Raw genomic sequence first — 10,519 nt, 5'->3', positions numbered from 1 at the left:
AGTCTTGTGGGCAAACCCAACAGTGATGCTATGTTCACTCCAGATGGGGGCTCAGGCGGGAAGCGCACCATGGTGTGCAGGCAGCACCCGGTGCTCCTTCCCTCCCTCATGGTGCCCAGGAGAGTCCGTGCCATCCTGCAGCAGGCTGTCTGCAGTACAGGCATGGCTTGCACCACACAGCTGCTTGTTAGGAATGTGTCCAGCCCCGCCTTGCTCTGGCACTGCCCAGAACCTGGTTGCCCTGCCAGGAGGAGTGAGGTTCATGTAAAGTCCACCTGGTCTCTGGAGTGTGACTCTTCCCTGCTGGAATTCCTGGGAGGCTCCAGGTGGCACAGGGGGCTGGTCCCTCCATGGGGATGCTGTGGCCCCCGGGTCCATCAGACCCACCTGCAGAGAGCCCACCCCAGGGCAAATCTTCCAACGGGGTCTAAGATTGGAGGGCAAGAGGGCAGGTGCACCCTCACACTCATTCCCTTTCCACCTCTAGCCAGAGGGCCAGGACGGTCTTGGCCTTGATGCCTAATCTCTAATGGGCAATGTTGCCGAGAGCTCACTGGTGGCGCAACACTCAAGATGGGGCTCAGGTGTGGCCTATCACGTGGCATGGCCTTGATGGTCTCAGGGCGCCGAGGCTTTGCCTTGTGTGCCTGCCCATTTCAAATACTTTCTTGGACCCGGGCTACTCCTACCCCACTCACCCTTTCGAGTCACCCGAAAGGGTTTTCAAAGGAGGACCATGAGTCTGAGAGGCGTTGAGTTTGTTCCTACACTGTGGGTGGGAGTGTCTAGGAAGTTCTGTAACTTGGATCTGAGATATCTGGAGTTTGCTTTGTCTCCTATTTCAATGTTAATGTCACTATTCATAGCAATACCCCATGTCTACAAAACATTAAAAAATTAGCCAGGACTGGTGGTATGTGCCTATAGTCCAGCTACTCAGTAGGCTGAGGCGGGAGATCTCCTTGAGCTCAGGAGATCGAGGCTGCTATGAACCATGATTGTGTCACTACGCAGCCTGGGCGACAGAACAGGACCCTGTCTCTTAAAAAAATTTTTTTTTAAAAGTCCGCCGGGTTGGCCGGGCGCGGTGGCTCACGCCTGTAATCCCAGCACTTTGGGAGGCCGAGACAGGCGGATCACGAGGTCAGGAGATCGAGACCATCCTGGCTAACACGGTGAAACCCCGTCTCTACTAAAAAATACAAAACACTAGCCGGGCGAGGTGGCGGGCGCCTGTAGTCCCAGCTACTCGGGAGTCTGAGGCAGGAGAATGGCGTGAACCCGGGAGGCGGAGCTTGCAGTGAGCTGAGATCCGGCCACTGCACTCCAGCCTGGGTGACAGAGCGAGACTCCGTCTCAAAAAAAAAAAAAAAAAAAAGTCCGCCGGGCGAGGTGGCTCACACCTGTATTCCCAACACTTTGGGAGGCTGAGGTGGATGGATCACAAGGTCAAGAGATCGGGACCATCCTGGCCAACATGGAGAAACCCCGTATCTAGTAAAAATGCAAAAATTAGCCGGGTGTGGTGGTGCGCGCCTGTAGTCTCAGCTACTTGGGAGGCTGAGGCAGGAGAACTGCGGGAGGCAGAGGTTGCAGTGAGCCGAGATCACGCTACTGCACTCCAGCCTGGCGACAGAGAGAGACTCTGTCTCAAAATATACATAAATAAATAAAAATAAAAATAAAATTTAAAAAAAAGATCACTGTTGGGCCTGGATACCAGGTTTTCTGGTGGATTTAATGTCCCAGTTGTAGCTGAGTCCACTGTTCCTTCTCTTTTGCAAGCTCTGCAAGTTGTGTGGCCATTGTGTGCCCTGCTAGAAGCAGGGAAGGCTAGCCACCGTGTGCAGGTAGACTGGTCCCCACCAAGGAAGGCTGTCCACTCTCCCAGGAACAATAACTCCCTGGCCACACCAAGTGTTGCGTGTCTCTCCCTGGACCTGGAGGCTGAGCTCCTGAGCTCCTGCAAGTAAGCAACTTGATGTGACTCTGGACCTGCTTAATTCCCACAGGCCAGGGGACCTCCTCTCTCCAGGCTCTTAGCTCAGGCGAGCAGATGAGGGTGAAACGGACTAAAGGTCAGTTTCTTTAGTATTGCTTCCCCGGGAACCTCCTGTGTGGCCCCAGGAAGGCAGGGCCTGTCATCAGTCACTCCTGCACCCCTAAAGCACCTGTGGGCTGAGGATGGCCACGCCCTTCTGTGGCACACGCCTCAAGCTCCCTGAAGCAGAGGTTCCTGCCATGCCTCAGCCATGGACACGCCTGGTGGAACTGTCTCACCTAAATCGCCCTGCCCTTCCTCACAGGCAGAGAAACACACAGACGGGGGTGGGCAGGGCCATGGGCCCATGACTCTAGAGCGGCCAAGCTCAGCATGGGGCTCCCCTTAGCTCTAGGGTACAAAAGAAGCCGGACAATGCAGACATCACCTGCACGTGGCCCTGATGTCCCTCCTGATCCTGCATAGGTACTGTCCCCACCCCTACCCACCCTACCCAGATCCAGGACCCCTCAAAAACTCTGCTACCAGCCTTTCCTTCATACACCACCTTTACTGTGTTTCCCCAGCTCCTGGGCCCCATGGTAGACTGGCCACGTGGCTGCTGGGCTTCTGGCCTTCCTAGGGCTGGCAGCTGGTGGGCAAACACTCTGCCCTGCTGGAGAGCTGCCAGGCCATGCTGGGCACAGGCTAGTGGGGCTCCTGGCTCAGTCCTGATAGCAGTGCCAGGGAGGCGTAGAGTGCACACGTGCGGCCCTGGGCCTGCGGCTCCCAGCACACGTGGGGCGTGTCCTCCCCCAGCTCCAGGCCACACTCCTCCAGCAAGACCCAGGCCGGTGCCCCTTCACCCCAGCTGCTCCCCAGGAGCCCGGGGGGCAGGGACACGGTGCTGCGCTCCTGCCACGGGGCACTCTGCTCCAAGAGGCTGCCCACCTGCCAAGACAGGGCAGGAGTTTGTCAGATGGGGAAACCTGGGCACCTTGGGCCTGCCCATACTATCCCTTCTCAGGTGCAACAGTGCCCCTTCCACTGGCTCAGCCTATCCTCCTGCAGCCCGAACCCTCTCACCAGCTCGAGCGGCCCCAACAGGGTCTGCGACTCCAGCGCCTCCGCCAGCAGCTTGTGCTGCGTTTCACTCAGCACTGGGAGAGAGTCAGGTAAGAGGCGGTTCCTGAAGGCCCATCTGGGAACGCCCACCTCTCTCCCTCCCACTCCCCACCTGCCCCCAGGGGCCGCTCACTGGTCAGCGCCCCCAGCAGGTAGACAACGGGGACAGCAAGTTCCGGCACCAGCATTCTGGATTCCAACACCAGGCACTCCAGGACAGCACCTGCTGGACCGTCCAGGGACTCCACTGGCCCACGGCTCAGGCCCTGCTCCAGCTGTGGGCATGGGAGGGGCAGGTGAGCCTGGCTGGCTGGGCAGGCCCTGTGTGCCCCGGGCACCCTCCCCTGCTCACCGCCTCCTCCAAGGCTCGCAGGGCCAGCTGGTCCCGCAGCACCCCCTCCAGGCCCTCCAGCAGCAGCTGGCACAGCTCTCTGTCCAAGAGCTCCAGTTCCTTGGAGATGGCCTCCACCTCTTCCCTTAGGCCCTGGAAGTCTTCAGTGAACGTCCCCTCCGCAGGGACCCCATCTGTAGGAACAGAGGAGCTGGCACTGCCTAGGTGCTTACAGGGCCCTGGAAAGCCTTGGTCAGGATAGGCAGACCCCAGGGGCAGAAGGAGAGCCCACCAAAGGTCCCCAGGGCGGTCAGGAGGGCACTGACCTGCCGAGAAGTTGTGGAGGCACCCCATCATGGAGAGGACTGAGGGCAGCTGTGGCCAGGCGCCTACACTCCTGGAAGGCTTGTGGCCTGGGCAGGGGTATGGGAGGGCAGGGCTGGTCAGTGCAGGAGATGGGTGTCTGAGCCAGAGAGGGCTGAGGCCTTCCCTGGGCCGTCACAGCCCCAGTCACCACCTCTAACAGTGGCAGCCCAGGGCAGGGAGGGGGCCAGGGAGGCCCAGGGTCAGCTGTCCTGTGTCACCCCTTGTGTGTGTATGGGGGGTGCCCACCGCCTCAGGGGGCTGCCCGGCCTCCCTATGCCCTGAGAACATGAGAAGAAAGCCTCAATTGCCAAGGAAGCGTGCTTTTCCCACTGGACACCCCACGCTGGGGTCTCTCGGTTCTCACCTGTCGGGGGCGGCTGGAAGGTCCTCTGCTTCTTATCCGGGAAGAGAAGGATGTCTGCCAGCCAGGTGGGAACAGACAGGGACAGGCATGTCACCTAGATCCCAGCCTCCCCTCCCCTCCCCTACTGGGAGCTCCCTTGTCCAGCTCAGGCCCTGCCCAATCACCCACACACCAGAGCACAGGACCTCAGCCACCTGCCAGACACAGGACGTTGTTCAGCCAGGGGCCCACAGCAGCCCATGCTGGCAGGTAGCTCTCCCCAGGCCTCCCTGCTTCTCTTCCAGAGCCTGGGCCCGAGACACCCCCAACTCCAGCTCACCCAAGTCAGAGTTAATAACCAGCTGGGCCACTCGGAATGCGAGGATGCTGCCCGAGGGGATGGTGACTGTCTTCTTCTGGCTCAGGTGGCCCTGGCCCTCACCCTGAGGCATGAAGATGGGCTCAGGGCTGGGCCCTGGGCACCAGACTGTGGGGTGTGGGTGCGGGCTGGGTGCAGGTGCGGGCTGGGTGCGGGTGCGGGCTGGGTGCGGGTGCGGGCTGGGTGCGGGTGCGGGCTGGGTGCGGGTGCGGGCTGGGTGCGGGTGTGGGCTGGGTGCTGGGGGCAGGCCTGCCACCAGGTGACTTCAGCTCCGCAGCCAAGCACAGGGCTGGGAGCTGCTCTGAGGGGCCTTGGCAGAGCCCAGCCCCGCAGCCTCCATCACCCGCTGCTGCATGCCCATGTGGGGCCAAGTGTGGCCCGGGGCTGGCTACATACCTGCAAGCACATGGCTCCCGGCAGGGAAAACTTGCCCGAACCCTCCCGCTTGTGGGTCTGTGTGACTTCCACCTCCGTCTGCGTCTGTAGCACCTCCGTCACCACATACACGTTGTCCCCGCGGCTCCGCAGCTCCTGCAGGATTTTGTGCTCTGGCTGCTGCAGGTGCCTGTGGTCCGAGAAGCCACAAGCTCACTGGGCCGCAGTCCCCGAAGATGCCTTCCCTCCCCTCGCAGCCCCATGCCACTGGGGGAGGCGGTGCAGAGGGGCCTCCAGACGTCCGTGGATGCCAGGGCACCGGCAGCCTCTCTGTGGGCTCCCCACGGGGACGGGATCCCATGGGGAAAGGTGGACTCGGGGACTCCAAGTCCAGACTCGGGGAGCAGCCCCCTCATCTGGGCCCCTATGTTCACACCACCACTTGTCCTCACAGCAGCCTGGGGCTCAGTCTGGTCCTTAGGATCCAGTCCTGGCAGCTGAGGCCCCAGATGACCCCTGCAGTGTCCTTCCACAACCCGCTTCCAGCCATGGCACTCCTTTGCCTTTGGGACTTTTCAGATGCCCCAAGGTTGTGACCTTCCCAAGAGCAAGGCTGGGACCGGGCACAGTGGCTCACCCTGTAATCCCAGCCCTTTGGGAGGCCGAGGCAGGAGGATTGCTTGAGACCAGGAGTTCAAGACCACCCTGGCCAAGACAGCAAAACCTCACCTCAAAAAATAATTTAAAAAATAAATAAATATATATATATATATATATTTTTTTTTTTTTTTTTGAGATGGAGTCTCGCTCTGTCACCCAGGCTGGAGTGCAGTGGTGTGATCTCAGCTCACTGCAAGCTCCGCCTCCCGGGTTCACGCCATTCTCCTGCCTCGGCCTCCTGAGTAGCTGGGATTACAGGCATCTGCCACCACACCCGGCTAATTTTTGTGTATTTAGTAGAGACAGGGTTTCACCATGTTCACCAGGCTGGTCTTGAACTTCTGACCTCAGGTGATCCACCTGCCTCAGCCTCCCAAAGTGCTGGGATTACAGGCGTGAGCCACCACACCCGGCTAAAAATAAATAAATAAAAGCAGGGTTGCTTGGGGTCGGTGGGGCCCTGCCCTCTTTGGGCCCACCTTTCATGGAGTAGGGTCTGCCAGGTGTTCGGGTCCACACTCAGTGAGTACACATGCATTGAGGTGCTGGAGCTGTCAGACACCGAGGCCCCACCCGTGATCTTCGCCTGTCCTGGGGCTGACAGCTCCACGCCGCCCCGTAGCTGCCCATCCACGGTGTCGTAGAAGTGGAAGGTGCTGCCACGCTGCAAATCTAAAGCAAGGCCAGACCTGAGCCTCTGCCCACCCACCCCGCTTCTCCCCTGCCCCCACCAGCCCTGTCCCATAACCAGGGCAGAGGGACCTTTGGAAAAGCCCTGCCCTCTGGAAGGGAGGCCCAGAGCTAGAGCCTGCAGAGCACGGTGGGTGGCTGGCTGGACCTGGCCCACTGCCCTCTCCCACCCAGCCTCCCTGGGGCTCTGCCTCAGCACCACATCAGGCACCTGGTTCTGGGGCATCCGGCTCCAGGATGTCCTTGATTGACAGGTTGAGAGGCTTATAACACAGTTTCCAGAACCATGAGCTTGAGGGCTTCCTGAACACCAGGAAGTAGGGCTGGAAGCCAGGGGAGTCCTTTGGGCTGGTCATGGGGATGAGCTCCCCACTGTGGTCCAGCTCCTGGACCACTCTCCGGACCACCCACTCAAAGGCTGACCCCATGCTCCTGAGGAGGGGAAATGGGTGAGGCATTGTGCCCTCCGCGGGAGGGCAGGAGGGAGTGGGAGAAGGGTCAGTACCTGGATGCCTCCCATGGTGGGGGACTCCCTCCCTTGAGAGCAGGCCTGCCCAGCTCATCCTGGGATGCTCCCGCTGGCAGAAAACTCCTGTCCCTGGCCGCTCCCCAACACAGAAATAGTGTCCTCCCTGCTGCCTACGGGGCCATGAGCACCTCCAGCCCGGGACAGTGGGGCCTGATGCCCAGACCTGCTCTAACACAGAGGGCTCTGTCCGCTAGAATGGCTGCCTCTGGCTGCGGGGAAACAAGCTGTCACCTCCTGAAAAGGCACAGGGACTCACTGTAAGACCCAGCCAGAGTGTCGCCCCATCCCAGCTGCGTCCTCCAGGGCCTTCTCTGTGTCTAGGCCACCTGTCCAAGGCTGACGCTTCAGGCGTCAGAGGCCATAGCGGGCCTCTGCTGGAATACAGGTCACCTGGGCCCCAGTGGAGGGGCCGCGGCTGCCCCAGGAAGCCTCTGAGTGCCGGCCCAGCTGAAAGTGGAGGCTGGGCCCAGAAGGCAGCTGGGGGCGGGACGAACACCAGCCCGGACACCTGGACGGCGGACCTGGGAGTCAAGCCCAAGCACAGGTCCAAAGGCGGGGCCCCTGGGCTGGCCAAAGGCAGCTTTCCCCGCAGCCCGGAGCTTCCCTCCCCGCAGCCCGGAGCTTCCCTCCCGGCAGCCCGGACCTTCCCTCCCCGCAGCCCGGACCTTCCCTCCCCCGCAGCCCGGACCTTCCCTCCCCGCAGCCCGGACCTTTCCTCCCCGCAGCCCGGACCTTTCCTCCCCGCAGCCCGGACCTTCCCTCCCCAAAGCCTGGACCTTCCGCCCCAGTGTGCGGCGCGGAGCCTTCCGGGTGAACGCTGGGACCGTGGGCGCAGGGGCGCAGCAAGGTCAGCATCCCCGACCCGGGAGCCAGCGACCGGCCCCACCCAGGAGCTCCAGCCAGGCCGGGGGAGGGAGCGGGGCAGCAGCTCACCGTGACCGTCGGTGGCCCGAGGGGCGCGTCTGGTCTCCCTGGGAGCTGTCCGGCTAGCGGAATTCCGCGGAGGTGCCCAAACCTAAAAGTGAAACTGCGACCCGACGCAGGGCCCGCCCAGGATACCCTCCCGGAACTGTCCCGGAGAGCCCTCCCCCGGCCCCCTTCCTGCCCCCTCTTCCCGCAAGTCGGCCTGGAGCACCAGCCTCGTGCGTCCCGAGGAACCTCGGCCTGGCGCCCCATCCTGCTAGGCTCAAACTTCGTAGCGCTTTGTGGTTTTTCTTAAAATTCTGGACCTGTGCCTGGGCGGATCACCTGAGGTCAGGAGTTCAAGATCAACCTGACCAACATGGTGAAACCCCGTCTCCACTAAAAATACAAAATTAACCGGGCGTGGTGGCGCATGCCTGTAATCCCAGCTACTCCGGAGGCTGAGGCAGGAGAATCGCTTGAACCTGGGAGGCGGAGGTTGAGGCAGGAGAATCGCTTGAACCTGGGAGGCGGAGGTTGCAGTGAGCCGAGATCATGCCATTGTACTCCAGCCTGGGTGGCAGAGTGAGACTCCCTCTCAAAAACAAACAAACAAACAAACAACTTTGGGCCTGTGCCAAAGGGTCTGGGCAGATCTTCCAAAGATATACAAAATGTAGAACTTGGCCGGGAGCGGTGGCTCAAGCCTGTAATCCCAGCACTTTGGGAGGCCGAGACGGGCGGATCGCGAGGTCAGGAGATCGAGACCATCCTGGCTAACACGGTGAAACCCCGTCTCTACTAAAAAATACGAAAAACTAGCCGGGCGAGGTGGCGGGTGCCTGTAGTCCCAGCTACTCGGGAGGCTGAGACAGGAGAATGGCGTGAACCCGGGAGGCAGAGCTTGCAGTGAGCTGAGATCCGGCCACTGCACTTCCGCCTGGGCTACAGAGCAAGACTCCGTCTCAAAAAAAAAAAAAAAAAAAAAAAAGCACAAAATGTAGAACTTGCCCTCAAGCAAATGCAAAGATGCTCAACATACTTAGTCATCAAGGAAATGCAAATGGAATCCACAGAGAGATACTGCACACCCACAAGGATGGTCGTATTACTAAAGGTGAATAACCAGCACGGGATGACATGGAGTCACTGGAACGCTGTGCAGTGCTGGTGGGAATGTGAACCCATGTGGCCCTCTGGAATAAGCCTGGCAGCTCCTCCAAGAGTCACCCTGTGACCCAGCAATTCCACTCCTAGCTCCACCCACAGGAACCGAAGCAAAGACTCAAACAGATGCCTATGCACCAAACTTCGCGGCAGCATCCTTGGCCATACGGCAGCGTCCTTTGCCATAGCAGCAAGGTGGAAACCCCATCCATTCACTGAGGCATACATAGACTAAACATGGCCAGTCCAGGCGCTGGAATCCAGGCCATGGAACGGCGCCCACGGTCAAAAGGAACAAGACCCTGAGGCACTGGACGACACAGACGGACCTCGGAGACATCATGCTAAGTGAAAATCCAGGCACAAGGAGCAGATGGTGTGATCCCGCTCACATGACGTGTCCAGAATGGGCACGTCCAGACGGCAGAAGGGAGATGGCGCTGCCGGTGTCCGGGGAAGGGGGTGGGAGCGACGGTTGCTGGTTTGGGGTTTCTTTCTGGGGTGAGGAAGTGTTTTGATATTGGCCATGGTGATGTTTGCATACCTCTGAATATGCTAAAACCCACAGAATTGCACACTTTAAATGGATGAATTGTATGATATGGGAATTATATAATTATGTCTCATTAAAGCCGTTATTTTAAAAATCTAGTGCCCAGTAGCAACACCCAGTCTCAGCACAGGCTCCCTCAGTGCCCTGCTGACCTAAGTTATGGTGGGCCCGGGGCCAGGGGCCTTGGGCCCGCCCCTGTACATGGTAGTCCTCACACCCGGCCCTCCCAGCTGCTCTGAGGTTGTGGATGGGGCCATTTGGGCTTGGGCCCGACTGCCAGGCCTGAACACAGTGGGGACGAGGTGGTGCCCTGTGGGTCCCTCCTTGTGCTGTCTCCTGGCTCTTTTGCGTATTTTTTATTGTTTGTTTTGTTTTGTATGAGGCAAGATCTCTCTGTTACCCAGGCTGGAGAGCAGTGGTGCAATCCCCGCTCATTACAACTTCGACCTCCTGGGCTCCAGTGATCCTCTCTTGTCAGTCTCCTGAGTAGCTAGGACTACAGGTGCTCAGCACCACACCTGGCTAAGTTTTTGTTTTTGTTTTGAGACTGAGTCTCGCTCTGTCACCAGGCTGGAGTGCAGTGGCGTGATCTCAGCTCACTGCAACCTCTGCCTCCCAGGTTCAAGCGATTCTCCTGCCTCAGCCTCCCGAGTAGCTGGGACTACAGGCGTGCACCACTGTGCCCGGCTAATTTTGTGTGTGTGTGTGTGTGTGAGCCGGAGTTTTGCTCTTTTTTGCCCAGACTGGAGTGCAATGGCATGACCTCAGCTCACTGCAATCTCTGCCTCCCAGGTTCAAGCAATTCTTCTGTCTCACACTCCGGAGTATCTGGGATTACAGATGCCTGCTACCACACCCGGCTAATCTTTTTGTATTTTTAGTAGAGATGGGGTTTCACCATGTTGGCCAGGCTGGTCTCGATCTCTTGACCTTGTGATCTGCCCGCCTTGGCCTTCCAAAGTGCTGGGATTAGAGGCGTGAGCCACCACACCTGGCCCTGAGTTTTTAGAATTATTTAATTTTTAGTAGAAAGGTCTCATTATGTTGCCCAGGCTGGTCTTGAACTTCTAAGCTCAAGCGATCCTCCCGCCTCAGCCTCCCAAAGTGCTGGGATTCC

At 59.4% G+C, this 10,519-nt stretch overlaps 1 protein-coding gene across 13 annotated transcripts; it reads right to left on the bottom strand.

Moving 5' to 3' along the window:
* Positions 1-2,532: 2,532 nt before the first annotated feature.
* On the bottom strand, positions 2,533-8,624 carry GSDMD (gasdermin D). Of its 13 annotated transcripts, none has more exons than XM_077944445.1 (12): positions 7,423-8,084; positions 7,036-7,378; positions 6,462-6,492; positions 6,040-6,232; positions 4,922-5,090; positions 4,487-4,589; positions 4,168-4,221; positions 3,764-3,850; positions 3,459-3,631; positions 3,240-3,381; positions 3,068-3,141; positions 2,533-2,932 (listed from the first exon to the last, which is right to left on the bottom strand). In XM_077944445.1, the coding sequence occupies exons 1-12, from the start codon at positions 7,953-7,955 to the stop codon at positions 2,690-2,692; spliced, it is 2,145 nt and encodes a 714-aa protein (XP_077800571.1). In that variant the 5' UTR covers positions 7,956-8,084; the 3' UTR covers positions 2,533-2,689. The 13 variants fall into 13 exon arrangements, with proteins under 13 accessions (XP_077800571.1, XP_077800572.1, XP_077800574.1 ...); XM_077944446.1 differs by having other exon boundaries at positions 7,036-7,287; positions 7,713-8,079; XM_077944448.1 differs by having other exon boundaries at positions 6,462-6,682; positions 7,036-7,300; positions 7,713-7,855.
* Between the last annotated feature and the right edge of the window lie 1,895 nt (positions 8,625-10,519).

The sequence above is a fragment of the Macaca mulatta genome, chromosome 8, assembly GCF_049350105.2.
Source record: "Macaca mulatta isolate MMU2019108-1 chromosome 8, T2T-MMU8v2.0, whole genome shotgun sequence".
Lineage (NCBI taxonomy): Eukaryota > Metazoa > Chordata > Mammalia > Primates > Cercopithecidae > Macaca > Macaca mulatta.
Note: the sequence above shows the minus strand (reverse complement) of the source record. Positions and strands in the feature narration are given on the sequence as shown.

Bases quoted from the DNA above. Each gene is read 5' to 3' on its own strand.
- GSDMD (XM_077944445.1), bottom strand. From the start codon at position 7,955: ATGGGGCGCCAGGCCGAGGTTCCTCGGGACGCACGAGGCTGGTGCTCC. The intron at 6,493-7,035 runs GTGAGTCCCTGT...CTGTCAATCAAG, and splicing joins CACTCTGGCTGGGTCTTACA to GACATCCTGGAGCCGGATGC. The intron at 3,142-3,239 runs GTGAGCGGCCCC...ACTCTCTCCCAG, and splicing joins CCTGCTGGGGGCGCTGACCA to TGCTGAGTGAAACGCAGCAC.